Here is a 27,300-nt window from a genome sequence, read left to right as displayed (position 1 = left end):
TGGCAGGTGGGCTCGAACAACCTCTCTGCTCTGCTATCTAGGATCCTTTATCCTTGGAGATGCCATGCATTTGGATTTGGGGCAACCTGCATTGAAAACATGTAGGCAGCTAATGGCATTCAAAATATCCCCAAATATGCACAAATTTGGAAGTGTGCTTAGTACGCAGGTTCATGCTTTAAAGGGGACCTGCCTGTTTCTCGTGGCGTTTGAAGGGGTTTGAACAGTAGGCATCATTCAATGGTGCAGGCAGGATTCAGGGTTTATTTTACCTTTGGCTTTAACTGGGAATGTTTTCAGTATGATTGTAAGCTACCTTGAACCAGGAGGAAAGGCAGGATTGAAATGTTTTAATCGAAATAACTAACAAAATGTGAGATTCAAATGAGTAGCCATGTTGGTCTGAAGTAGCACAATAAAATCAGAGTCCAGAAGCACCTTTAAGACCAACGAAGATTTATTCAAGGTGTGAGCTTTCGAGTGCAAGCACTCTTTGTCAGACTGTTACGATGGCCAGTTCATACTCTGACCAAGAGTGCTTGCACTCGAAAGCTCACACCTTGAATAAAAATGTGTTGTCTTAAAGGTGCTACTGGACTCTGATTTTATTTAACAAAATGTGAGTAACATTAAGCTGCCAACATTAAAACCCTTTTAAAAGCATGCATGAATGTACAGATCGTGATCTCTCTCCCTCCCTTCCCCTTCTTTCCTAGTTGTTGTGCTTCTCCAGAGGTAGAACTCACAATGCTGGCATTTGCTCTCGCCAGAGGAAGCATTGCTAAAGTGCTGGGCTCACTTTGCACGATTTCTGACCACCTGGAAACACCGTACAGAGCTGCATCTCTCATCGCCTCCATGGCCACAGTCCGGCAAAGCCTGCTCTATAAATACGGTAGGTTTTGGCGTGATGTGCTCCGATGGTCTGAAAGCAATCTCTGCTTTGTGCTAGGGTTGGTTGGGTCTACGTCTACGTGTCAGACAATATGTTTTTCAAGCAGCCTTATATACTGTAGCTGTTAAGGCTTGTAAAAGGGCCAACTTGGTATCGTGGTTAGGAGCGTGGACTTCTAATCGGGTGAGCCGGGTTTGATTCCACGCTCCCCCACATGCAGCCAACTGGGGTGACCTTGGGCTCGCCACAGCACAGATAAAGCTATTTTGACCCAACAGTAATATCAGGGCTCTCTCAGCCTCACCTCCTTCACAGGGTGTCTGTTGTGGGGAGAGGAAAAGGAAGGCGATTGTAAGCTGCTTTGAGAATCCTTCTAGGGGAGAAAAGTGGTGTATGTACCAACTGTTTTTCTATAACTTTGTAGATTGTTTCAGGTGGTAGCCAGATTAGTCTGTAGTAGCAGAACAAATTTGGAGTCCAAGAAAACTTCAGAGACCAGCAAATTTTTCCAGGTCATAAGCTTTCGTTAGTCAAAAGTCATCTCATCAAATGTTGTTGGCCTTTAACGTGCTAACTACTATCTATACTTTTATGCCTAATAAAAAAATGTTTGTATATGTCTCATATGCTGCCGTTCCTCCTAAGAGCTGTTATTCCCTACTTTGTTTTATTGTTTGGTGTGCTAAGCACATGGCTGTCACATCTTTTTCTGACAATTACATCATTATTTTACTGTTCCCTCCCCAAATTTAAAGGCGGTGTACTTTGTTCTCCTCACCTGAACTTTTCTCCTTAAAGAACCCTGAAATACACAAGGGGATGTGGTCACATTTTCTTGCATTTAATGCAGCATTCTACCCACTGCACCTCATTGCTGTAGCTGTGCAGAGCGATGCAGAGCTTGGCCAGCAGTGAGAAACCTTGACCGAATGTCACAATCATTCCCCTGAGTCATGGTATTGGGTGGGTCAGCACATCTGTCCTCAGCAATGTCAAGCTGTGTACTTTGAGTTTTGCAACTGGACTTCCTTATACTGGGCTCCTGGTTGAACTCTTGCTCCAGTTTGGCTTATAAAAAAAAAGAAAAAGAGCTGATCTGTAATCCAGCTGGTAGATTCAGTGTTGAAAATCAGTAATAATTACAGCTCTATACTGAAAGAAACTTTTTATTCATTTATTTTTACTTACTGTTTGTATACCGCCCCAGGGGAATCCGTAGCATAGAAACAAACATCCATAAAGCCATAAACAGTATTAATATTTACCCCACATCCACCCCCCCCAACCATCTCCACCATCAGGTCGTTCATTTATTGGTGGGTTCCCTTGGAGTCAGGAAGAGAGCATAGTATGGAACTAAAATGAGGGTGGGGGAGAAGAGGTGAGGGAAAAAGAAGATTTGCCTGGATTATAGGCTACTATGGTCTCAGCCATAGGCCTGGCAGAAGAGTGCCATCTTGCTGGCCCTTGTATACTTACTTTTTACAGCATTTTTTGGCACCAAGAACCTAGCTTTTAGTTGCACCATTGTTACCCCGCACTTACTGTTCTAGCCCCCTCTCCAGGTGTGACTTGTAACTGTAACCTCAGAGACAGTAGAAGGTTTGATCTAGATCAGTATATCTAATTGGCCAGAAAGGAGGAATAAAAAAACATGGCCACCATTAAAAGACTCAATATAGATTTTTCAGAAAAGAATATTACACAAGAAAAAAAGCCAATAAGGAAGAGGGCGAAAAAGCTTTGGCTCTCCTGTTGCCAAAGGATCCAAGACACCATTGGGGGACTCCCTCTGTTTGCCTCTGACAAGCCTCTCTCGTTCTCCAGGAACGCCTCTGCAGCTGACTTTGCAAGCTTGTGACGTCAAAGGAAAGGAGGACAAATCAGGACCCGAAAACCTCCTTGTGGAGCCTTGGACGGGGGACGGTAAGCGCCCACTTGGCTCCTAGAGGCAAGTCATCGTCGTTGTGCCAAATCTGCACGTCATGGAATCAGTCCCGGGCAACATTCCCTGGGTTGGTCCAGCTCCAAATTTGTCACATTGAAACCGCTCAGGCTGGGAGAAGCCTAGCAAAACTTACTAGTCTCACGTTCTATTTTTTTCAGGCTTCCTTACGGAGACTGGGAAGACTCGGGCAAGCGTGATCCTTTCTGCAGGGACTGAATCGGCTTTCCAAGTCACGCAGATGAGAATAAAGGTAGGCCGGTGCTCACAGAGCAGTAGCTGTTTTGAAAGTGCTTATGACCAACCTTGCTTTTAAGACACTTTTTTAATGGGGCAGTTGTTTGTGCCGGAGAAGGGCATCAGAGCATGTAGAAACTGAGTCGTAGAAGCCAAAACGGAGTAGGCTTCCATCATAAATAAGATAAAACTCTTGCAAATGTTTCCACCTTGAACTCTGTCCATTATCATAATAATGCCAAGGGCTCAAATAGCATCTTGCACACTCAGTAATCCTTACAGCAGCCCCCGGAAGCCTGGTCAGTATTATTCTCTTGACCAATCATGTGGCTGAAAGTGATTTGTTAAAAAGCTCTTACTGAGCTGCTGGCAGAGGAAGAGGTGTGACTCTTAATTTATTATTATATTTATATACCACCCTCCCTTTCGTCTCAGGGCAGTTTACATTGTAACTCTCATGCGTAATACAGTACAATGAAGATTCAAATATAAAAAACTTACTTAATGGTGAGAACTTGTATCAAACAGTGTAATATAGCAACAGTACCCAGTGACAATAAGCACCAGTTTGGTCCGTCTGCACCGTGGTTCCGTTTTCTATGGGTGCAGTTTATGGGGGCTTCTGGTTGGTGGCTTTTTCACTTGTCTTGACCAAAATCTCATGCATAGTTTTGAATGCCTTCCTTGCGCTTCAGCTTCATTGACTGAAATAAACAACAAATGGATTTTGCCAGTTTGTTTTCTTGATTTTTTTCTTAATGGGGCAGACTGAGGTTTTGAGGCCCCCAGGGACAGCTAGAGGAGTCTGCCAACACTTGACATAAGGACTTTTTCATGGCTGACATCATTATCCCATGCCCAGTACATTAATGGCAGTTTCAGGGGCATCTTCTCCCTGCCTTCATAACTTCTTCGGCTGCAAAGTGATCCTTGTTTGAGCCTGTCTGGGAAAGTGACAGGGGAGCAAGGGTGCCAGCGTGGGTGTAACAGGAAGAATGTTGGCCTTGGCCTGGGGACCAGAGTTCACGTCCCTTCTTGAGTCATGAAAGTCATCGAATGACCCATGGCCATTCACTTTCTCTGCTTAATGGTATGATGAAAACTGTGAAGCCACACCATCCATAAATACGGCTCTGAGCTCCTTGGAAAGGAGAGTGTATCAATGAGAGGAATGGATCAGGACTCTGGATCAGGCATCTGGGGTGTGCACATGGAGTCCCACTACGCTCCCCAACAATTCAGACATTATCCTCCAAAGGAACAGATTTCTTTTTCCTGCTTCTTGCTTTGCTGCTCGCAAACTCCAGAGATATATCCCTCCCCCCCCGTTCTACTTTGTTCTCCTCCTAGGTGCGGAGAGGAGCGATTGGGGCCCGGTGTGGGTTGGTGTTTGCTTATAACTGCCCTTCAGAAAAATTTCACGCAGAGGAGCATTTTAAAAGATTTGAAAACTATGACAAGTGGAAGCTAGAGGATTTCCGGCAGTTTTTAAAAATAAGGTAAAGAAGAAACGTCCATTGTGAATGCTTTGAAAAATCAGGTAGAAGGGAAGCATATTCTGCGAATACTTTGAACTTGTAGCCAGTGCTTTTTGACATGTGTTTATTAAGTCGTTTTTAAAATATATATATTATATATATAATATATATTCCTTGTGGTCGGAGGCAGCTTGCCCAAATCTCATGGAGGGGAAAGGGGAATGTCTTGGTCTTCTGGTTCTTTTCCTAGCAAATTTCCATCCAGATGAGTAGAAGTTCTTGTTAGCGTCTACTAGCATTGGTGAAGCAATATGCTCAGACAAAGAAATTTTGCAGGTGTAATGCTGAGACTGGGAAGGAGCTAAGGTCATACAATAGCTAAACTTAGCTTGTGGTGCTTCAGACGTGAGGCATATGACCTTATACTCTTATACTCTATCAAGAGATTCTTTAATAAATTGAAATTGGTCCTTAAATATAAAAACTGTCCCTTGAAAAACCTGTAAGGCGAAATGCGTCGGGACTTGTGTGAATTAAGAATAAAAGAATTACTGAAGAGAGATGTCTCTATATAAGTCCAATTTGGATATTTTATTGCCATATTGGTTTCCCAGTGGGTCTGTATTTTTCTATATCTCTTCCTTGCCACAGCAGTGTTTTCTGCTAACCCCACCAGCATCTATCCATTCCTTCTGATCATCTTTCAGAAAGGCTTTAGTTTACCGCTTTGGGAACTGGGGGGGGGGGGGGGGTTGCAAGTGTTTGTACTGCAGAGATACTTGGAGTGGAAAAGTTGTCCACCTGTGACAGTCGATCCTGACATTTCTTAACTGCAACAGGATTGTGTGATTGCAGAGAAGGCACCAGCCCGGTTGACCTTCCTTTGTCCCTGCAGGAGCAGCACTCCTTGCGACGAGCTGGGAGAGGAGGACCCTGTTGGCTGGTTTGAAATGGAAGACGAATGGGACGAAGTGGAAGTGAAGATGCAGCAGTGCCGAATTTCCAAAGTAAGACTTCCATTCAAACTTGAAGATGATGCAACTTTTACCGTGTGGTTTAGAGCAGGGGTAGTCCACCTGTGGTCCTCCAGATGTCCATGGACTACAATTCCCATGAGCCCCTGCCAGTTGTTTTTTTTTTAATTGTTACTAAGCGATCGTTCTCCCTCAGTCCTTTTTAGTTTGTCATAGCGATGAAATAATGAAGAAGAGTTGGTTTTTATACCCCACTTTTTCACTTGCCCAAAGGAGTCTCCAAGCGGCTTCCAACCGCCTTCCCTTCCTCTCCCCACAACAAACTCACACCCTGTGAGGCAGGTGTGACTGAGAAAGCTCTGAGAGAAACTGCTGTGTGAGAACAGCTCTGTGACTAGCTCCAGGTCACCCAGTGGGAAGCATGTGGAGGAGCGGGGAATCAGACCTGGCTCTCCGGATTAGAAGCCGCTGCTCTTAACCACGACACCAAACTGGCTTCCTAGTATGTTCCCAGCAACACTACTGCTATTTTTGATGTCCCTAAAACTTATCATTATATAATGATAATGTAATATATATACTATATATATAATATGTAATGTTATATAATAATATAGAGTGTTGTTGTGGTCAAGTCAGTAGCCAAGCAGGGTCATCCCTGGTTCTTTATTTGGATGGGAGACCTCCAAGGAATAGCAGAGTTGCTACACAGAGGCAGGTAATGGCAAACCACTAAGAGCACAACTGTACTTTCCTCTGGTGATCTCATGGGGCGTGGTCCGGAGTAGCCCATGTGACCATTTGAGCCAACCCTGGAGTTTACATTCCACGTTCTCCACTGGTTTCCGGGGTCACGCATTTCAGGCCAAGCAACGTGGTGAGTGAGTTCTGCACAGCATCGTTGTCTGGGTTTACGCTTTCTTTTTAAAATAATTCCGGATGCCGTGTCCCTTTCAGTATCTGATGGTGAAGTTCCTGTGCACAAGGCAAGAAAAAGCCGAGAGGCTCGGAGTGCAAGGTTTGGGCCTCTTCGGGTACCTTCAGCCTGTCTTGGCAGAGCCCAACAGAAACATGATGTGCGTGAAGTGCGGCAAAACAAATGGAGATACCGTTTGCGGGACGACTCTTCTCCTGAAGACTCTGTGTTTCGTCCAGCAGCTTGCTCAGGATTTGGTATGTTTCCCTTCTCTCCCCGCACCTTCTCTCTGAAATCTATACTGCTGGTTTTAAATGCACCATTAATTGACCACCAGCTATAATGTTTGAGTAATGTAGCGGCTAGTAAAGAATAATGTAGCTGTTTTAATGTAGCTGCTAGTAAATACTAAAGGTGGTTCTGGAAAAGGAGCCTTGTGAAATCAATGCAGTAGCCCAGAGGAGCTCCTGGTGTACTGATATATCAAGACCAGATTACATAGTTTAGGCTTGTACAGAAGCCGACTGGTGTTGGAACAAATTTTCAGACTACACTTAAAAGAATTAGAAGGAGCTGTCATGTAGGACCACAAAGACAAACACATTTGTGGCATCCCCAGTCTTCGTGGACCAGAGTTTACCTTTTTGTGTGTAGGCCAGCCCATGGAAGCTGATGCCACATTAAATGAGCAAGTTATTTTAAGGTTCCTCCTGACTCTCCTGTATTTGTGCTGATTTGAGGTGGGGTGGGGGGGACTGCTGAACCAGGGGAAAGAATGCTGTCCATTTTGTGTTCAGATTTATGCCAGCATTTCCTATAACGAGGTCGACTCTGCTGGGATTTAGTGCCTGAGATTATCTTGTCACAATTAACATCTCTGCCCTTCCCTCCTCTTTCCACAGTACTTTTTGATTTAAAAATAGAAGGGGAAAATGTTTCCAGTGTGCATCTTCTTATGACTCCTTATTCTTTCTAGGTGCAGAAGAAAGAGAGTGGTCTAAGATACAGATCGTACCTGGACTTTGGAGGCCTCGATTTAAAGCTGTTCTGGGATTTCTACAGCAGACTTCACCAAAAGTAGGTGAAACCCTGGTGGAGCACACCTGGGCTAGTCGCTTGATGTTCAGCATCTTCTGTGCCTTCTCTGATCCCTTCTACCTCCTGACAGCAACAAGGAGCCTCAGAGGTGGGGAAAGCAATGGTAACTTAAGCCCTCTTCTCAGGCTCCCTCCTGCCCCGCAATAGTAGCTGCTGCCCTTTCTTGCCTGTGTATTTACAGACCAGAAAGTGGCATTTTTAACCAGTCAGTAAATAAAACATGCTGTTCTATTTACTGACTTCCCTTATTACCCTGCCATTTTCCACAGTGGGGGCCCAAAGTAGCTTACGTTGTTATCCTCTCCTCCATTTCATCATCACAACAACCCTGTGAGGCTGAACCTGTGTGACTGCCCCAAGATTACCCAACAAGCTTCCATGGCACGGCAGAGTGGAGATTTGAGCCTGGGCCTCCGCGATCCTAGACGGACACTCTGATACGGCGGTGCTCATTCCACAGTGAGCCATATTTGTAATTACCATCCATCCAGAGAGGCACTTTTAATTCCATCTCTGTTACAATACCTGCACTTTAGGAGGGCTCACAGTTCAGTCACTCCCATGCTGGCAGCTCTTTCAAGGTGGAAACGACCTGCTGACCACAAGCCCTATCCTGCAAGGCCTTCGTTCACCTTCCGGTAATATTTGGCACGTGCTGAATTGGGGAAGGGTGTTCAGAAGGGCCACGGGTGTCCCTTGAGCCATTAAGTTATCACTTTTCTGATATACCACATCAGCTTCGTTAGTGTTTCTAGGGCCTGCAAAAGGGAGCTCCTCCACCAGGCATTTGGTTGAGGTCGACCTATCCATCGCTTCCAATTGGCCCCCAAGTCCTCCCCTCCTACCATGACTGTGAACACATCCACCCAACCCCTGGGTTTCAGTACGAGTTGAGCTAAGGCTCTTGCAGTTTCACCTTCCTTTAATGTTATTGTTGTTATTGTTATTATGTTAATGTTATTGCTGTTGTTACCACCTTACTGTTACCTGAATGATGTTATTTTGTTGTTTCATGTAAACCACCCTGAGCCTTCAGGGAGGGCGGTCTATAAATACAATAAATAAAAAAATAAAATGAAAAAATAAATATATCTTCGGTTTGTTGTCACCCACCCTGAGCTTTCATGACTGCTTAGGATAGATACTGTTTTTGTTTCTCTTTTTCTCTCTCAAAAACTTTTCTCTTAAGCGGACATTAATGGTATTCTTAAACTGGAATGTAAAGCGTCGTAAGCGTAAGAAATGGAGCGTCGTTACAGTGATGTTGTGACTTTCCCTTCTAGCCCACGTGAAGAATGCATTGAGGCCCAAACCATGATCCTGCAGCTTCTGCAGAGCTGCTTCCCTGTGCTCACCGCAGACAGTAAATCCTCAAAATCTCAGGAAAACGCACAGAGCAAAAAGCCCGACAACGCACAAGCGGCAGAGGCACTCTACGATCACCTTTGCGAAGGTGAACTGTTTTTGAAACCCCCTGTATACTGACACATCTTTCACATCTTCTGCTTTCTGGGGACACTTTCCACATTGGCTGTGTGGCACAGCACTTCCTGGACATGGCAGGATTCTGGGACATGTTCTGAAGGGGGGTGGGGGTGAGTCTTAATGTTGTCATAATTCAAGTTTCTTCACTGTAGTATTTAAAGAAGGGCGGTTGTCTTTTTTAGCAATTTGGAATAGGATTCTGATAGTTGGTTATTCCTCTGCGGAAAGAATAATTTGCTCTTTCTGAAGGAAACAAAAATCCAGTGGCACATATTTCATGAGCTGCTATAAAACAAGCACTGTTAGCCTTTTAGGGTATATATCTTGGGTTTTTTTGTGTGAGGATTATGATGTTTTTGTCTGACTTTTAGAGGGTTTTATTGGGGCGATTTTATTGTTTATCTTATATGTTGTAAACCGCCATCAGCTAGAATTTCTGAGAATGGTGGTATATAAACCAAGATAGATAGATAGATAGATAGATAGATAGATAGATAGATAGATAGATAGATAGATAGATAGATAGATAGATAGATAGGATAGAGCTGCTGCATTTTTATTTCTTCTTGCTATGGTGGACTCACACAGACACTCCTTTGCCTTTATCTTTCTGAGCAGTGGTAGACAGGAGAGACGGCGAGTCCCTGCCACTGCAGACCTTGAAGCGGGAAGTCAACAACACCCTCCTCAACGGCGCAGCCATCTTTTTCCCCGAAAGACGCGCCCGACGGGAGCAGCTCTTTGCAAGGATGGTAATACTGACAACGTTCATTTCTTAGGCCAGTTTTGCCTCTCTGGTCCCACTCAATCTGTTAAAAAAATCCGAAAGAGTCGATAACGATAAAAGCTTCACTGTGCCAGCACCAAAAGGACCATGACAACAAACTCCTTTGTTTGGAAGTCTTCTGGTGTGTACATTATCACATTATGCTGGAAGGCCTGTGAAGAAAGGCAGTTGCTGCATCTCTCCAGGGGTAATCTGGGCAGGGAAGACTGCTGAAAAGGCCTTCCCAGGAGTCTTTGACAGCTCTGGAGAACAGACCATTCACGTATCTTAACCTAGGGCGTGAAGGATGTTTTTTAAAAAGCTTCCATATCTAGCATCTCCTTGCTTCCACTTCTCTTCCCCAATATCTTAGCAAACCCTTTTGAATTAAAACCAAAATTACACTGCAGATGTGAATATACTGTACTAAATGATTGTGTGTGTGCCTTTTCCCCTCTTCTCTCCCCCCCCCCCAGAAAAACATTACAGAACAGGAACACAAGCCATCTGCCCATCTTGCTTTCAAATCCCTCTGCACGTATTTCAGGTAAGCCTCTTCATGATGTCCAAAGGAACAAAGCTTCAGAGGTGGCATCTCAGTAAACTTTTTCTCAAAGCCCATCGCCATCCTCACTTAGAGTACCCTAAACATAGTGGAGCATTTGCTCTAGCTCGGTTCAATGCCCTACTATCTGCTCTGATAGAAGGGAGGTATGCACGTGCTTTTTGTTTATGTCCATGTCTGGCGGGAATGTTAGAATCCATTGATCATGTGCTCCTATATTGCCAAGTTTACCAGGCTTTGTTAAGCTTACAGATAGTCAGGAAACAAAGTTTACCAGACTATTCATACACAGTTTATTTTGCCAATATTGTCTAAATTCCCAGGCAAAACCGGCCACTTTTACCTGTCTTCTCCTGGCTGTTAGCTCTACCAAAATTACTTCTCATGTAGCAAAATATTGCAGTAATGCAGAAGCAACTGACTGATTCCCAGTAAACTCCCTGTTGTTCTTATGTATGGATGTATATGATATTAATAGTTTTATCATTTGTTGTGTGAATGACAGCTGTGCATTTTTGGATGTGTCTATATGCTGATCTTGGATCGTAACAAAGCAATTGACTGATTGATCCATTACACCAGTTTTGATTTTCATCCTAAGTCGCATCTTGGTGATACCCATCCTTGATAGCAATACCCGTACTTGAGAGCAGTTTCAAGTCTGAAAAATGTGCAGTCGCAGGGGAAGAAGAGGGTTTGGCATGAGGGTCAAAAGTGTACATGCAATACAGTGTTAATACAATACTTGCAAAATGTTCATTTTTTTGCCAGCAACCAGGATCCTGGTGGACTTTTGCTCTTACCAGAGAAGGGAACTTCTTCAGACGTAGATGTCGCCCAAGTGCTATCAGTGATAGAGACTCTTCTGTTGGTGGCATCAAGAGAGGTAGGGATGACTTCATTTATAGTCTCTCTTCTCGAGAATCAAGGCCAATTACACTGTGTAAGTCAGGGGTAGTCAAACTGCGGCCCTCCAGATGTCCATGGATTACAATTCCCATGAAGAATTGTAGTCCATGGACATCTGGAGGCCCGCAGTTTGACTACCCCTGGTGTAAGTTAATGCGATGGATTAAGCCTCAAATAAACAATGTAATAGATCTAGGATTACAGAATTCCGAAACAAACCCTTGTATTTATAGAAAACCTTCAGCACCCATCTCTCTTTTTCTAACAACTTCCTGCTTTTAATTTTCCAGTGTGAAATGCTGATGTTGGGTACGGCCCAGCAAGACAGCAGTTCCGTGCTCTCATCCTTATTCTGGTCTGTACAAGGCAGTCTCCTTTCCTGGTGCTACTTGCAACTCAGGGGCAGTGACTCAGCACCAAAGAACCTTGCCGCAGAAATCCTTACAAAATGTAGGTATCCAAGTCATAAGATGCATCCCCTTCTTTTCAAGGCAGGATTTTTCCCTCTGTACAATGGTGTGCAAGTAATTTGTTAAGCTTACTTGATATTCATGAAACAATAATGGGAAAAGCAGCTAGCGTCTCATACGGTGGCCCCCTTTTTATTTTTCCCCTCTAGATGTACAACTGTTCCTGTCGAGCGTTAGGAAAATTTTGGAATCTCTCCTGGCTCAGCATAATGCAAAGATCGTAGTGGAAAAATTAAGCAATTCTGTCTTTGCTATGGTAACTCGCCAGATGGTGAGTGAACTGGTTGGGTTATTGTGGCAACCTGTAGTCTTAGCCAAACGCTCAGTCTAAAAACCAGTAATCTGAATGGGGTGTCTCGTACATGCTCTCCAGATGACGGTTCTGCAGGACTTCTGCACTTTAGACATCCCGCACTGTGCCCTGCTGCAGAATATCAGCACCTTGACAAAGCTATTGAACGACCTGTCGATGGACCCAGGAGAGCATCTGGATAAGGTAGTCTTCATAAAGGATGCAGATAGATGCTTCTAATGGCATTTGTTTCATAGAAATCATAGAATGATGGAATTGGAATGGAACTCCTGGGTCATCTAGTCCAACCCCCCGCACTGTGCAGGACACTCACATCCTGATTGCTCATCTACTGTCACCTGACACCCCCTTGAGCCTTCACAGAATCAGCCTCTCTGTCAGATGGCTACCTAGCTTCTGTTTAAAAATCTCCAAAGATGGAGAACCCACCACCTCCTGAGGAAGCCTGTTCCACTGAGAAACCGCTCTGTCAGGAACTTCTTCCGGATGTTTAGACGGAATTTCTTTTGAATTAATTTCATCCCATTGGTTCTGGTCTGTCCCTCTAGGGCAAGACAGAACAACTCTGCTCCATCCTCTGTATGGCTTAACTGTTTCAAGGGCTGTTCTGTTGAACGCTTTAATCCAACATGCTTCCTGCTAAAGATCATAACTATATCTGACAGAGAATCCAGGAAGGGGGGGGGGGGGCTAAGAAATCTTTTCAGGAGTAATCTCACCATAATAAAACTGTGTCTTTCTAGCATCATTTCCATTTAGTCATGATGGTGGGAAGACCTGCTACGCAGGGACTCAATTTAGACCTAATTCCGAATGTTTTATGTGTTCGAAATACGTCTGGGGAAGCAATAATTTATAACAATTTCCAGTTTCGCTTTGGGATAGCGGCTCCCATCCCAGCTCTGCCTTGATTTTTCTCCTCCGATCACACCAGATGGACTTGGATAGCTGGCAGCAAGAGCAACCAGTGGTGCTGCGAACATGGACTATGGAATCGCCCCATAACTACGACAACAACTGCCACGACGTCACAGTCTTCCTTTGCCTGGGGGCTACTTACTTTGAGGTGGAATTTGACGAGCGCTGTGCAATCGAGAGGAGGTAACCGGCAGCGATCAGCCTAGGGGTGATTTTGGGTCCTCTTTGGCCTTACCCACCTCAGTTGGTTCTTAAAAGCAGCTTAGCAGATCTTGCCCACATGTATGTGGCTGCCTGTCAGTGGCTTTCAGAATTGCCTCCGTTCTGAAGCATTTCCAGTCTTCAGGCCAGTTTCCCCCCTCCCCCTCCCAGTCCATTGGCAGATATTTTTCTGCAGATATTTTTCTGCATGACCTTCTGTGTATGTAGAGACTCCTGCCTTTTCTGTGGGCGGCCCTGTTTTGCTGACTTCATCACATGTTTCACTGTTAGAAATAGCAGCAAAAAGTGAAAAGGAAACAAAACAGTTATCGTAACCAACATCTATAAGGCCCTGTGGATTTGTTAATATTGGGGGGGGGGGTGGTTATAGACACTAAGGGCAGATTTATGGCTATGGAAAGCCTTTCTCCACTTTTTTACCATTGAGAACCCCCAGAAACATCCTTCAGGCTTTGAGAAACCCCAGGAACGGTGCGATCGTGCAGGATGTGGTTGGGAAGAATCGTAGAATCATAGAAGCAGAGCTTGAGTACATGTCCACCTGGGGCCCCACCCCTCCCACCCCATCCAGGTCGATCACTGGCCATTTGGGGGTGGGGGTGAGTCGAAATGAGCATATATGGTCATATCACCTGATAAATCACCTGCCACAAGCCAGCTTGTCTGGGAGCGGCAGGCTATAAATTAAGCAAACATAAATAATAAATGTTTAACCCTAGTTCAGAGAGCCTGGATTGGTCTGTGTGTGTTCACACACACCACACCACACAGGAAGGGTAGCCCTGTGCACAGGTTTCGATGACTGTATATATATACAGCCACTTTCCACACAATAAAGCTCTTTCAGTTCACTTTGCAACTGGATTTTACTGTGGGGAAACGGCAAAATTCACTTGCAAACGGTTGCTGAGGTGGATTGAAGCTGCATTATTCAGCATGTGTGAAAGCCCCTCAGTCTGTGTACAGCATGCCCAGCAAGTCCAGTGTTTCATTCGCCCTCTTTTGCTCTCAGCTCCTGTGAATCCAGCTGTTTCAGACTGGAGGTAGACTGTCAGTTATGACTGGGTCAATTTTCTTTGCAGGTATGACTATCTGGAGTTCACCGATGCTAAAGGAACAAAAACTCGTTATGATACACAAGTTGGCACAGACAAGTGGCCCAAGGTGAGTGAGATTAATAGGTGTGACTTATAAACGGATCTCAAGATGCATTGAGTTAGTGCCCTGACTTGCTGCTGCAGTTGAAGGATCTTTTAACTGCTGGTCGTCTTACTGGTGGGTCTTGGGGAGATAGCAGAGGCATCGTTGCCCATGGACTGTTTCCTAAGAAGGACATGTTAGACCAGTGGCTCATCTAGTGCAGCATCTTGTTTTCTGTAAGGTGCCTCTGGGAAAGCCTGCTGGCAGAGCATGGAGATCCCTGGATATTTCACGGTCAACTGCTAAAACCTTGCATGATCTCATAATCATGAGAATCGCTTTGAAGGAATGCAGGCCTTCATTCAACTGTTTGCTTAAGTAGTAAGCTTGTGTTCCTTAAAGAAAGAGAAACATCCTTTAAAAGCTCTTCAAGCTTTTAGCCCTAATTATACAGCTGAATTTTGGAATGCTTGACAGCAGCTTGCTTATTTAATCCTGTTTTATGTCACACAGTTGCCCAGTTTTTTGTGGGGCTTTTTGTTTGCCGTTCTAGGGGGTGGGCTGCACTCTGTGAAATAGTTTCAGGTGGGTAGCTGTGTTATAGTCAGACTCAGACAAGCTTTATTGGCATAGGTAAAGGTATCCCCTGTGCAAGCACCGAGTCATGTCTGACCCTTGGGGTGACGCCCTTCAGCGTTTTCATGGCAGACTCAATACGGGGTGGTTTGCCAGTGCCTTCCCCAGTCATTACCGTTTACCCCCCAGCAAGCTGGGTACTCATTTTACCGACCTCGGAAGGATGGAAGGCTGAGTCAACCTCGAGCCGGCTGCTGGGATTGAACTCCCAGCCTCATGGGCAGACAGCTTCAGACAGCATTTCTGCTGCCTTACCATCCTGCGTCACAAGAGGCTCTTTATTGGCATACACAATCACAATCCAAGGAAACAAAATGGATCAGACAGGACTACATTCCCACGCTAGCAAACATTATTTGGGACATGCTTCCAAGGGCATCGGCTACCCTGGCAAGTTTAATGGGTTCCTTTTCTGAAAGCATGAATTTGATGAGGAGGGATTCGGAATTGGCTTTGGAATTTAAATCCACCCAATATGACTGGATAGAAACTCCTTGGGGAGAGAAGACTGGGCACCCCAAAACAACACGTGGCCGTGTGTTAGTCTGCAATAAAAGAGCAAGATTTGAGTCCAGTAGCATCCTAAAGATCAAGAAGATGTCAAGGGTGTATAAGCTTTCAAGAGTTCAAAGCTTATGCCCAGGAAATCTTGTTGGCTTATTGGACCCAAATCTTGCTGTTCTATGAAACCGTCAGTTCTAGTCTCCATAAAAGTTAGCTTCGGAAGAGATTTAACTGGGGCGGCGTTCTAAGAAACGCCTGAAAAAATGTGCCAGAAGACAGGGTCAGGGTGTATGTTTGGGATCGTAACTAGACCTCTGGGGTTAATGTTCCTGATGTGCCTTCCTGTCATGCTACCCTTGGCAAAAATGTGACTGTTTTGTTGCTCTGTAGAAAGTGACCTTTAAGGCTGGCCCACGGCTGCAGTTTCTCTTTCACTCTGACAGTATTAACAATGAGTGGGGCTACAAGTTCTCCGTCACGGCATACGGCCGGCCGGACATTGCTGTTTCTTGGGGCCTGGATCTGCAACATCTCGTGGCCAGGCTGATGGGGCGCTTGGCTTCTCGGAGTATGGTGCTGAAATCTGTACAGGGTGAGTCGAAGGGGATATTTATTACTAATTTTTTTTAAGAGACTGTTCTCCCGCAGATGGGTCGTCCGTGAGAAACAAGGGGAAAGGATTGTCAGATGTGTCGCTCTTCTCTAGTCTACATAATGTGCAAAGTGGTATACAACAAGGGCCGGGTTGGGAGACAGAGGCCAACACTTGTGTCTCATGCCTGGCTCTAATGCAGAGCTCAGAGAGCATGACCAAAAAAAAAAAAAAAATCTTACGTTCACATTGCCAGGAATTTTGTTGCAGGTGATGTTAGCTCAGTACAAGAGATTAAAGCAGTCTCTCTCGACTTTTTCTTTTTTTACAATTGAGAAACCTATGAAATATTCTTCAGGCTTCCAGAAACCCCAGAAGTGCCACAATTGTGCAGAATATGATTGGGAAGCATAGCTGTGGACATGCCCACCTGGGGCCCCTCCCCTCCCCACCCCCTCCAGGCCCATCACTGACCATTTTGGGAGGGGTGGGTGGGTCAACATGACCATATATAGTCATATCACCCAATAACTGTTCAACAATTTTTTTAAAAAAATAGACAAAATTAATTAACTCCCACCCATTTGGGAAACCCTTGCAGGCCCATCAGGAAACGCCAAGTTTTCTCGAAACCTTGGCTGAGAAAGCCTGAATTAATTCATTCTTGTCTTAGGGATTTTCGGAACAGCTTTAAAAGTATTTTACTAATATTGATTCCCTTCGGTCTTGTTACATTTGTGGCTTGGCCAGTATAGGACAGGGGCTCTGAAGTGTCAGTACATCTCTTTACAGATCTGCCTCCTTCTTAAATTGCTTAAGTTCCATGTTATAAGTATGTCCTGCATACTTAGTTTATTTATTTTACTTCACTTATACTCCACTTTTATCCTCACAACAACCCTGTCTGGTAGGCTAGGTTGAGAATGTGCACCTGGCTCAAGGTCACTTAGTAAGCTTCCAAGGCAGAGCAGGGATTTGAATCTTATGCTCCCAAATCCTAGTTGGACACTAACCAGTATGCATCGCTTCTCCATGAAGTACATAGACTTGAGCCCCCCCCCCCCCCGGATATGACTTAATAGTGCAAATTGGAGAATCCGCAGGGACCTGCATGAGCTTAGCTGTCTTTACTTTTCATTTTCAATGATGTGGATTTTAAAATAACAGAGGGAAAACCTCTACTATTCCAACTTAAATTCTGTATTTTTTTTTTCTCCCTCCACCTTGTAGGAAATGAAACACAACTGTCTCCTGCAAAAGTGACAGCTGTTCTTAATTCTCCTCTCTGGAAACCAGTCTTCAGGCAGCAGATGTGTCCTGAACAGATTTCAAGAGCAAGCGTGCCCAAACAAACAAGCCAAGGAGGCACAGAGGTATTTAAAAAGTCAATTGCTCCCTCAAATCTAGTTGCGCCACTGCAGGGACCGCTTTAGCATCTGCAAGCCAGAATCCTCTGAGTTTGTATTAGGCACCCATCCTAAAGCCAGCATCTGTCAGTACTCTACATAGATAGGCACGACAGAAGGCACACTGCTGCAGTTGCCCAGGGCAGAATGGAGGGTTTCAATTTGACTTCCAGTCACTGAGTAGGGTTCTTGCTGACATGACATGAGGATTACCAGCAAGCATGGGCGTACTTCGGCATACACAGGTGACCAGTCAAATTTCCATGCGAGAAGAAAGGTTAGGATATAAAGGCAGTAAACACAATAAATGTAATAAATATGGAAACGTTTGTTACTTGTACATGGGCCACGCTCCCAACTCGACTGTCTCTCTCTCTCACATGTGGTTTGCAGGGCTTCAACTCTCATATCAGCGATTGTCGTAAATTTCTCCTTGACTTCGCACAATCAGACCCTGCCCAGGAGTTCAGTGGGCCAAACTCTGAGCTTTTCAAAGGATTCATACAGGCATGTAAAAAACAGGCCCCCAAGAGTGATATAGTTGCTGGTTCCACTGTTGATCGAGCTGTCAACGCCACATTTGCTGCTTTGGTGTATCTCTCTTCCGATTTGTTTGGGAAGCTGCAAAGATATGGTAACTCCTGCATTAGTGAATATATTTATTCATAGCGAAGACTACTACTCTTATTGATGTAATTCAGCTGTCAAAAGCAAGGTTGCATGTTCCCTCCAAATAACATTTGCTCCCCTTGACACATGTCAGGTATCGCTTTGACATAGGGGGGGAAACCCTCTGGTCCCGTTAGCGCATCTGGCTTTGAAATCTGGAAGATTTGTTGTTATAGGATTAGGTTTACGGATTTTGCCCTCCTGAGCTAATCCAGTATTATCCTGAAAAAAATGTTTCAGACATCTGATGTTTGCCCCAGGGTATTCCAGTAACTGAAGAGGGCTGAAGGGGGGCCCCTCTGGACAGTCAGTGGGGACATTTCATTAGATAGTAATAATTTCAACCCTGTCTGCATTGAGAATGATGTAAGAATTGTCTGTGAGAAAAACATGAAGTTATGAATCTGGTTCTTCGTTCACTCTTGAAATGGTGCACTCAGCATAGAGGCTTTGGCTCAGCGGAAGAGTCTCTGCTTTGCGCATCGAAGGCCCCCGGTTCAATCCCGGGCATCTCTGTTTTAAAGGACCCAGCAGTAGGTGATGGGAGAGACCTCCACCAGAGAGCCTGGAGAGCCTCTGCCAGTGGTCTGATTTAGCACAAGGCAGCTTCATGTGTTCATGTGTAGGGGCAGAGGACCAATCAGAGCCTTTGTTATGGTTCCCTTTAGCCCTCAGTGTTAGCTGTAGAGTTCTATCAACTGGCTTTAAAAGGTTTTGTTTTTCTCCCTTTCTTCCTCTTCCTCTCTGCCCTCACAGTCACCAGCGGAGGCAAAGCACTTTTGAGTGATGAGTTTGCACAAGTCTATACCCTGGCTGACGGGATCAGAATATGGATGGTATGCCTTTAATTATGCACACATTTAAATATTTGCTCATTGTATGTTTGTGGCAACTTACAATAAAATCAACATAAATATAATTTAAAAATCAGATCTCAGATGCAGGGTTGGCCCTGATTTGTATTTGGGTGGGTGATCACCTTGGAAGTCCAGAGTTGCTACACAGAGGCAGGCAAAGAATAAACCACCAATGTCCACCTTGAAAACCCTATGGCAGTGGTTCTCAACATGGGGGTCATGACCCCTGGAGGGGTCAGTCGGCTTTTTCCCTAGGAGTCGCCACAGCAGCGACCTCGGTGACCCAAACAGGGTCGTAGCCTTAGGAAGGTTGAGAACCACTGTCCTATGGGGTTGTCGAATGTTAGGCACAGTTTCGACAGCAAATAAATAAAATGTTTTCAGGAAGTTTTAACGTCCCTTTAAAACGTTTAAAAGACAGTAGATCATTAACACAATAAATGCAGAAGCTTTACAAGAGGGCTGATGACCTACATGTCTGGTTGTGTTAATTTTTAGGGGGAGTACCTTATGTACATGAAATTGGTGGCCGAAGACTTCCTTAGGCTTGTTGAAAGCCTAACGCTTCCGTCGGATCTGCGGTCCCTTGGCACTCTCTAATTCTGCTTGCTGAAATGCATTCTAGGCAAAGGCACTGTGAACAATTTCCGTATCCTCCCTACAGCTAGAGATGAAGCAGAAGTTCCTCGTGGACCAGGGGAGTGACCGGGAAGAGAAGCCAGCTGGGGATGTGAATGAGGTGAACCCAGAAACGCTTGGTAAGTGTCTTTGCACGCTCTCCTTTCATGCTTTGCTTCTAGTTCTGTCTCCTTTACATTAGATAAGGCAGCATATGGGGTTCTCCAGGCTTGGCATAGTGTGAGGTCATTTTGAGGAACAGTGAGTGATCTCTTGGGGAAATGTCCTAAGCTCCTACAAAGAACTGAACTTTGTCCAGACTGATCTCTTTCTGTTTCACAATATGACAGTGGTGTCCAGAGACTAGTTGTTGTCTGTATTCTGGGCTATGTGGTCATGGTCTGATAGTTTTAGGCCTTGATGTTTTGCCAGTTATTGTGGCTGGCATCTTCAGAGGTAGGACATGGGAAGATGGGACTCTCCCCATGCCAAAGTGTGGAGTTTGTGGACAATTGCTGATCATTTTATTTACTTCATGTGTAATCTGAGAGGTTCCTAAGGGATGCGCTGGAAGTAGGAAGCACTTTTCCTGTGTCTAAGTGGATAGTTTCCAGAGAATTCTGCCCCACAAAACTGAGAGCCACTGACTGTATTCAGAGAATACAGAGTCAGTTTTTCCTGTGCTCATTTGCTTTCTTTTCTCCTTCCTTCCTTTCGTTATCCACGGGCCATAGTTAAAAGATCCCAAGGAAGCCTTGAATCAAGCTCCCAGTTTGTTGTGAGTGTCTGAATGAAGATGCCTGGGCAAGTTGAAGCTGTGTCTACACACATCCCCCAACACACACACACACACACCCAGATCCCGGTTTATTAATCCTTGCTTAGAATCCTGCTTCAGGGGAAGGAATAGCTGAAGGATGGTCTCAGCCTGGACATTGCGCCAAACCCTGGTGAAAGATGTTAAATTGTGGCTTGGCAAATTCAGGCATAATGTCAGTCCCACAGCTGATGTTCTCTTCATCGTGGCTTGATGCAGTCAGCTAGCAAACCTGAATCAGAAACATACGCCAGCTTTGGTTTAGTGGCACACTGGAGAAACAAGAGTAATTGGGTTTTTATACCTTACTTTTCACTACACAAAAGAGTCTAAAAGCAGTTTACAATTACCTTCCTTTCCTCTTCCCACAGCAAACGCCCTGTGGGGTAGGTGGGGCTGAGAGAGCTCTAAAAACTGTGACTAGCCCAAGATCTCCCAGCTGGCTGCATGTGGAAGAGGAGCGGAGAATCAAACCTGGTGCTCCAGATTAGAGGCTCCCACTCTGGCTCTTGCTCAATAAACTGCAGTTATAGTTCTTGCTCTGCCTTTGGTGCCCTTGCCCTATAAAGCAGGAGGGAAAAGGAAGCAGGCAAGCACTTATGCTTCAGATCAACTGTTTCATCTGCCTTTGAAACACTTAACCATTTCAGGTTCTAGATTGTTGTTAATGCAGGCCAGATTTTAGTGGGAAGCTTGACCAGGGCCTTTCAGCTCGAGCAGTTCTCACGCTTCTCCATTGTCCCTTACATTGTAGCGCAACAGTGCATCCAGAAGAGCCTTTTATTGCTGAATTTTCTACCTACAAGGACCAAGGCAGAAAGCCACGACTCTGATAGCGTGGAGGACTTTGGACAGTGCCACAAAGACAAACGCCGAAGGACAAGCTCTGTAATCGAAGCAGATTTTCAGGCCGCGGATGCAACCCCTGCCTGCAGGACAACTGAGTCTGCTTCCCCAGAGGGCAATCGAGCAGGAGATTTAAGGAAGCAGTCCCCGGACTCACCCCAGGCAGAAAAGGCCTCCCCTCCTCTAAGCAAACTGCTTGTCAGCGGTGCCTCGGAGCAAGAGGATGCCTCGTCCCCTCCCTCCACTCCCACGCGCAAGCCTCCGTTTAGCCGGGGAAGGCTACGGCTTCTCTCTTTCCGTTCGATGGAAGAGCCCAAATCCACACCCAGCATCAAGGAGAAGTACCCCATCCTGAAGCATGTCTTAGATTTCATTAAGGACCAGTCTCTTTGTCACGAAAGGTGAGTCAGGTTGTGGCGTTTTTTTGCGGCCGTGTTAGTCGGTCCTCGGAATGGGGCATTGTTCTCGGCTCAAAAATATATATCCATCCAGAATGGGTTGCACATTCTGTCTAGGGGGAGCCGGACTAGGAGCTGTTAAAGATTTTTTTTAAATGTAAAGGTATCCGCTGTGCAAGCACTGAGTCCTATCTGACCCTTGGGGTGACGCCCTCTAGAATTTTCTTTGCAGACTCAATATAGGGTGGCCTTGCCAGTGCCTTCCCCAGTCATTACCGTTTTACCCCCCAGCAAGCTTTTTACCGACCTCGGAAGGATGGAAGGCTGCCACTCTGGCTCTCAATCAATAAACTGTAGTTACAGCTCTTGTACTGCCTTTGGTACCCTTGCAGGAGGGAAAAGGTGGGTACTCATTTTACCGACCTCGGAAGGATGGAAGGCTGAGCCGACCTTGAGCCGGCTGCTAGGATTGAACTCCCAGCCTCATGGGCAGACAGCTTCAGAGAGCATGATGGCTGCTTTACCACCCTGCGCCACAAGAGGCAGCTGTTAGAATTGCTTTAAAAAATGGGGAGTGGGAGGCATAGATGGGTGGGATTTGTAGGCATCAGAACCAAGGCCCGGCAGGCTTAGACTTGACTGAGTGGGTGAAAGTGGCTGGAAACCAGACCAGAAGCTTCATGCTTCGTTCTGAGGACCAGATAGTGGCTGGCTTAGAGTGTTCATTGTTGTGGCGTATCTGTATCTTATTTTGAAGGGATGTTTAAACATTACCATAGCGATCAGAGAGTGTTAGGGCAGTGGTTGAGAGTAGAGGAGTAAACTACCCCCCCACACACCGGTCCTCAGTAAAATTGTCAAGCGTTGAGTGGTCCCCGGTGATAAAAAGGGTGGGCACAGTTGTTTTAAAGAACAGCTTTTGGGACAGAAGGGTGATATGATTATCTGCTTGATTCCCTTGTCCTGATGCTGTTGCCATCATTTGTGCTGCTCAGTAAATGCTCTCTAATCACCAGTGCTTGGCGTGTGTTTTAATTCTAGTGTGTTGGAGGTTCTTGCTTTAAGAAAAGGTCAAGCCAAAAGTATCCTGGAAGTCCTGAAGACTATCCACCAGTGCCTAAAAACTCTCAGCCAACCTCACTGTTTCCTCTCACCCTGCATTCTCTTCCTCTTAGAACTCCTGGCTTGCCAAAAAGACTTCACAAAGTAAGACATGCATCTAATCTACGGTGAATGGGGTTTGTTCATTTTGTCCTTGTTTTGTGATGCACAGTGACAACCTGGATAAGTTTCAGATGTAAAACAGAATACTCTTTTATTTTTAAATGAACTGTTCAGTTCACGTATTCGGTTCCAGGTATTGGATGCGATTCTACCAACATTCAGGCACTTTCAAGTCCCGCTGAAATCAGTGGTTTTAGGTAGATAAAAACTTGGTAATAAAATGTATAGTGGATTATTAAAACTAGAGCAGAAATAGCTTTGAGCCTGAAACAAGATCCTCAAAATCAGTGGTTTTGACTGACTCATACCCTAAGTCAGGGGTAGTCAACCTGTGGTCCTCCAGATGTCCATGGAGTACAATTCCCATGAGCCCCTGCCAGCAACTGCTGGCAGGGGCTCATGGGAATTGTACTCCATGGATATCTGGAGGACCACAGGTTGACTACCCCTACCCTAAGTTGGTGGAGCTGGTGTGCTAGCATGGAACTTTCATAAACATCCCAGCTGTTGACGGAGCTGCTGAAACTTTAGGCAGGGGTTTAGAGTGGTAATGTGGGTTTTTCCGGGGGGGGAAACTGAATGCTAGGAAAGGAAAGTAAGTACAACATGGACAAACCTTGAACATGTCTGGTCCAGACCAAGGAGGCAATTGCATTGTGCACAGGAAGGGGCTATTATACTAAGCTGAACTGAGCAGTGGGGCTTGTCATGTCCTCATATCTTACATGTAGCTTATCAGTATGATTGATTTGCAGTGTTGAGGTGGGTATGTGTGTTGAGAGAGAGATTAAAACTGTATTGGTACCACTGGAAAGGGATACTTAAAGCTAGACTCTTCCTCCTGCAGTTTCAAGTAGTGGAGTCTGCCCTGCCATATGCAGAAAGTGACTTGAATAAGATTAAAACAACCCTGGAGAATGATGCTGTCTAAGCCAGGGGTAGTCAACCTTTGGTCCTCCAGATGTCCATGGACTACAATTCCCATGAGCCCCTGCCAGCAAATGCTGGCAGGGGCTAACAGGAATTGTAGACCATGGACATTTGGAGGACCACAGGTTGACTACCCCTGGTCTAAGCCACAATGGCAGCTGCAGGTACAGTAGCTCAAAACAGCCATTGCAGTGAGAACTTTCATAATGCTGGGATTATAGTCACCACTGAGGCTCCTGTATCTTTATTTTCCCAGTTACTTTGGACATCTGGAAGGTTGCGGTGCTGAGCTACGCCAAGAAATACGGGAATCTTACTACCAGCTGCTTTTCTTTTTGGTCAATGCTGTAAAAGGATTTAGCAGCCTCAATGACAAGTATGGACAATCACTCATTTCTACGCATGCCTGGCTCTCCCTGTGGTTTTGGCGTTCCACAGTATAGTATTGATTTGTTGTTTCGCCAGACATTTTCTGCTCTCGTCTGCATCCCATGAAATAGTGTCTTACTCGTCAAGCCTGCAAGTGTATTTTAAATTTTTAAAAAATGTCACCATGTTTTCAAGGCTAGCATGTCTATCGTTGCTTGAATTTTCATGATGTGTAACTTCAGTTGGCATAATGTGTACATTAGAGGGAAAACGGCTAGCTGTGATGTCCAAAGGCAATGAAATGCTAGAAGTACAACCTATGACAATTTTGACCATAGCAGAAGTATTCAAGACGATCGGACTGCCCCTTCACCGAGGCAGTAGTATCTGTTGAGTGTGGCAAAGAAATGCCAGGCTGCTTCTTGTATTTCATTCCCTTTTGACCCCACTGTTTACAGTTTTTTCCCTTCTGGTTTTTGTGTGTATATAATGTGCTAACATTTGATACATTAGTTAAATTGATCTGCAGTCCCTCAAAATTTATACCACAATATATGTTAGTTTTTAAGATGCTACAACACGGGGTGGGTATTTTGGGGTGGGGTTAGGTGTAGAAAAATTTGATCTTCCTTTCTTCCTTACAAGCAGTTGATGCTTCTGGCAGAATAGCCAAGGTGATTTCATTGTGGCTTCAAAGTGTGATCTTTATTATATAGTTATTTATATTACTATATAGTTATTTATCTTTATTATATAGTTATTTATATTACTATATAGTTATTTATCTTTATTATATAGTTATTTATATAGATATTATTGGAGTTTTTGCCGCATCTGTTCTATTATTTATTTTTGCATATTATTGTGTAATTGGAATTTTATGGATTTTATTGTATGGTTTTATTGGGGGTTTTATGCTGTAACTCGCTTCGAGCCTCTGGGGAGAGGCGAGTAACAAGTCTAATAATTAATTAATTAACTAATTAATTAAGTCTGTTCTCCCTTGTAGTTGATCACAGCTCCTGGGAGTTATAACCAAATTGTCCTGCTTTGTCCTTGCAATTTGTTTAGATCACTGCTCCCTGCCTTGTCCTGTGTGCAGGCGTCCCTCCTCCACCTCCTGGATATGGGTTGGGAGCCCCGCGACCTGTCCTTCTTTGTGGAAATACAGCTGCCACAGCTCCTCATGACCATTTCGCAGGAAAACATAAGTACCCATGAGAGCATCATTTGGTAAGTCGGCAGAGTACAGCAGTCAAATAGAGAAGAACGTCAACTGAATGTGTAGCCATTGAGGCAGAGGTGGCCCAGGATCTTCTTGAGGTGTCTTTGGCTAAAAGAACTCAGGTCTTGCTCACCTTGGATTCTTCCTGGCTTTTTAAAAGATCACTGTCGTCCTTAAGTGACCTGTGAAAAGGTACTGTGACTGTGCATAATTAAGGATACTTTAAGGATACTTAAGAATGGCAAAGGAAGTTGATTTATGCTTGTGCCTGGCCTATCCAGAACTTCCTCTCTAAGGGAAGCCTTTGTTGTTTCCAGACATGAGCTAGCCTCATTTAGTTCATATCACATCTTCTGTGAGAGCAGAACAAAATTTAAGTCCACAAACATAAAATTTTCTAGCTGACGAAGTGAACTTTGACTTATGACACATAATAACTGTGAGAAATCCCGTTGGTGTCTCTTCCTGAACTTGAATTATGTTTTACTTTGTATATTTCTGATGTGGTTCATGGGCAGGGGTTCTTGAGTTTGGCAACAGTGTTCCAGAAGTTCATTGAGAAATTGCTGATATCCCCCCCCCCCACCGTACACTTCTTTCTGTGACATCCACAGTCCTCCAACTTGGCAAGAAAAGTTGTCTGCGACCTTTGCGAGGCACAGCCCTCCAGAGATGTTTATGACCTCATATGACCAGTAGTGGCTTTTCTGTGTCATTAGACTGCTGTCATTCTTACAGCAGCTTCCGATTTTTCTCCTTAGTCAGCGGAGCGAAGAAGACGAAATTGCAGACTACAGACAGAACTTGGAGTGGCTGGATGAATGTCAAGATGGCATCTTTGAGGCCTGGTGTGACAAGATAAGCCAAGTGGCTCCAGAGAAGCAGAGAAAGGTAAGAGAAGTTTTCATCCTGTATTGTGTTAGGATGCTTATATGTTGAAGGGATAGATCTTGGAACCATTGGCCTTCCGACAGTGGGGTCTAGTCCTAAGGTGAAGTGTGGTTACACTGATCAGTTTTGCTAAACAAAAAGTTAGGAGGATCAAAGCAGAGAATACAACTGCAGACAACGTTTTTCACTTTCATGGGGTGTAGGAGGAGGAATTTTGGGCTCACATTCTTGGTCTGGGGGGAGGGCAATATCGTTTGGAACAGGCAATCCTCCCACCTCCCAGGAAAGTGAGAATCTCCACTTGGATAATTGTTCCCTCCATGGAGGCAAGACAAAAAATCTTAAGAGTGCAACATGACTCCTGCTGCTCTTAAAAGTGAAGGCTCTCCGCACCCCTCCAAACTGAATTAATGTAGCTAGATGAGGGAAGAAAGAACAACTGAACCAAAAATAAAAGGATCAGACTTGCAGCAAGAACAAAAAGGAATTTTCTGGCACCTTAAAGGCAAATGAATTTGTAGCAGCATATCTTTGTGTGCATTAGAGCAGGGGTAGTCAACCTGTGGTCCTCCAGATGTTCATGGACTATAATTCCCATGAGCCCCTGCCAGCAACCACTGGCAAGGGGCTCATGGGAATTGTAGTCCATGAACATCTGGAGGACCACAGGTTGACTACCCCTGCATTAGAGCCCAAATAATCAGTTACTTGCCGCCCCCTGAATCTGGAATTGATCACTTAAGAGGGTTTTTTTTGTGACTTCATCCTTAGTTGATGCATGCATGGAATTTTGAATGTCTGCCTCATATCCTTGCTGTAATTCTCCTGGTATTTCAAAGAAACTGTTTCTCTAGGCAACTGTGCAATGTGCCTTCCGGGGAAACACAAGATTGTTCCTTTTTCCTTAAAAGGCAAGGCAGGGATTAAGAAACAAGGCCGTGTGTGCTTCATACTAAAAAGACCTAGTTTTGCATCCAAACATTGGAT

General features: G+C 44.8%; 1 protein-coding gene across 2 annotated transcripts in view; it reads left to right on the top strand.

The window, feature by feature from the left end:
- ZZEF1 (zinc finger ZZ-type and EF-hand domain containing 1) overlaps positions 1 to 27,300 on the top strand; it is a 79,307-nt gene that overhangs the window by 24,570 nt on the left and 27,437 nt on the right. For both annotated transcript variants that reach the window (XM_077311350.1, XM_077311351.1), the window contains exons 8-33: positions 717 to 895; positions 2,723 to 2,821; positions 3,002 to 3,093; positions 4,428 to 4,576; positions 5,451 to 5,562; positions 6,487 to 6,702; positions 7,422 to 7,522; positions 8,827 to 8,996; positions 9,647 to 9,780; positions 10,271 to 10,341; positions 11,131 to 11,245; positions 11,559 to 11,718; positions 11,888 to 12,009; positions 12,112 to 12,234; positions 12,986 to 13,152; positions 14,274 to 14,355; positions 15,862 to 16,063; positions 17,294 to 17,436; positions 17,863 to 18,103; positions 18,895 to 18,974; positions 19,660 to 19,753; positions 21,185 to 21,677; positions 22,716 to 22,880; positions 24,085 to 24,204; positions 25,269 to 25,430; positions 26,184 to 26,313. In XM_077311350.1, coding sequence (XP_077167465.1) covers positions 717 to 895; positions 2,723 to 2,821; positions 3,002 to 3,093; positions 4,428 to 4,576; positions 5,451 to 5,562; positions 6,487 to 6,702; positions 7,422 to 7,522; positions 8,827 to 8,996; positions 9,647 to 9,780; positions 10,271 to 10,341; positions 11,131 to 11,245; positions 11,559 to 11,718; positions 11,888 to 12,009; positions 12,112 to 12,234; positions 12,986 to 13,152; positions 14,274 to 14,355; positions 15,862 to 16,063; positions 17,294 to 17,436; positions 17,863 to 18,103; positions 18,895 to 18,974; positions 19,660 to 19,753; positions 21,185 to 21,677; positions 22,716 to 22,880; positions 24,085 to 24,204; positions 25,269 to 25,430; positions 26,184 to 26,313 — 3,922 coding nt within the window. The remainder of the gene's footprint in view (positions 1 to 716; positions 896 to 2,722; positions 2,822 to 3,001; positions 3,094 to 4,427; positions 4,577 to 5,450; positions 5,563 to 6,486; positions 6,703 to 7,421; positions 7,523 to 8,826; positions 8,997 to 9,646; positions 9,781 to 10,270; positions 10,342 to 11,130; positions 11,246 to 11,558; positions 11,719 to 11,887; positions 12,010 to 12,111; positions 12,235 to 12,985; positions 13,153 to 14,273; positions 14,356 to 15,861; positions 16,064 to 17,293; positions 17,437 to 17,862; positions 18,104 to 18,894; positions 18,975 to 19,659; positions 19,754 to 21,184; positions 21,678 to 22,715; positions 22,881 to 24,084; positions 24,205 to 25,268; positions 25,431 to 26,183; positions 26,314 to 27,300) is intronic.

This window comes from Paroedura picta, chromosome 15 (assembly GCF_049243985.1).
Source record: "Paroedura picta isolate Pp20150507F chromosome 15, Ppicta_v3.0, whole genome shotgun sequence".
Lineage (NCBI taxonomy): Eukaryota > Metazoa > Chordata > Lepidosauria > Squamata > Gekkonidae > Paroedura > Paroedura picta.
The sequence above is the reverse complement of the archived record's forward strand: the minus strand, read 5'-3'. Positions and strand labels throughout refer to the sequence as shown.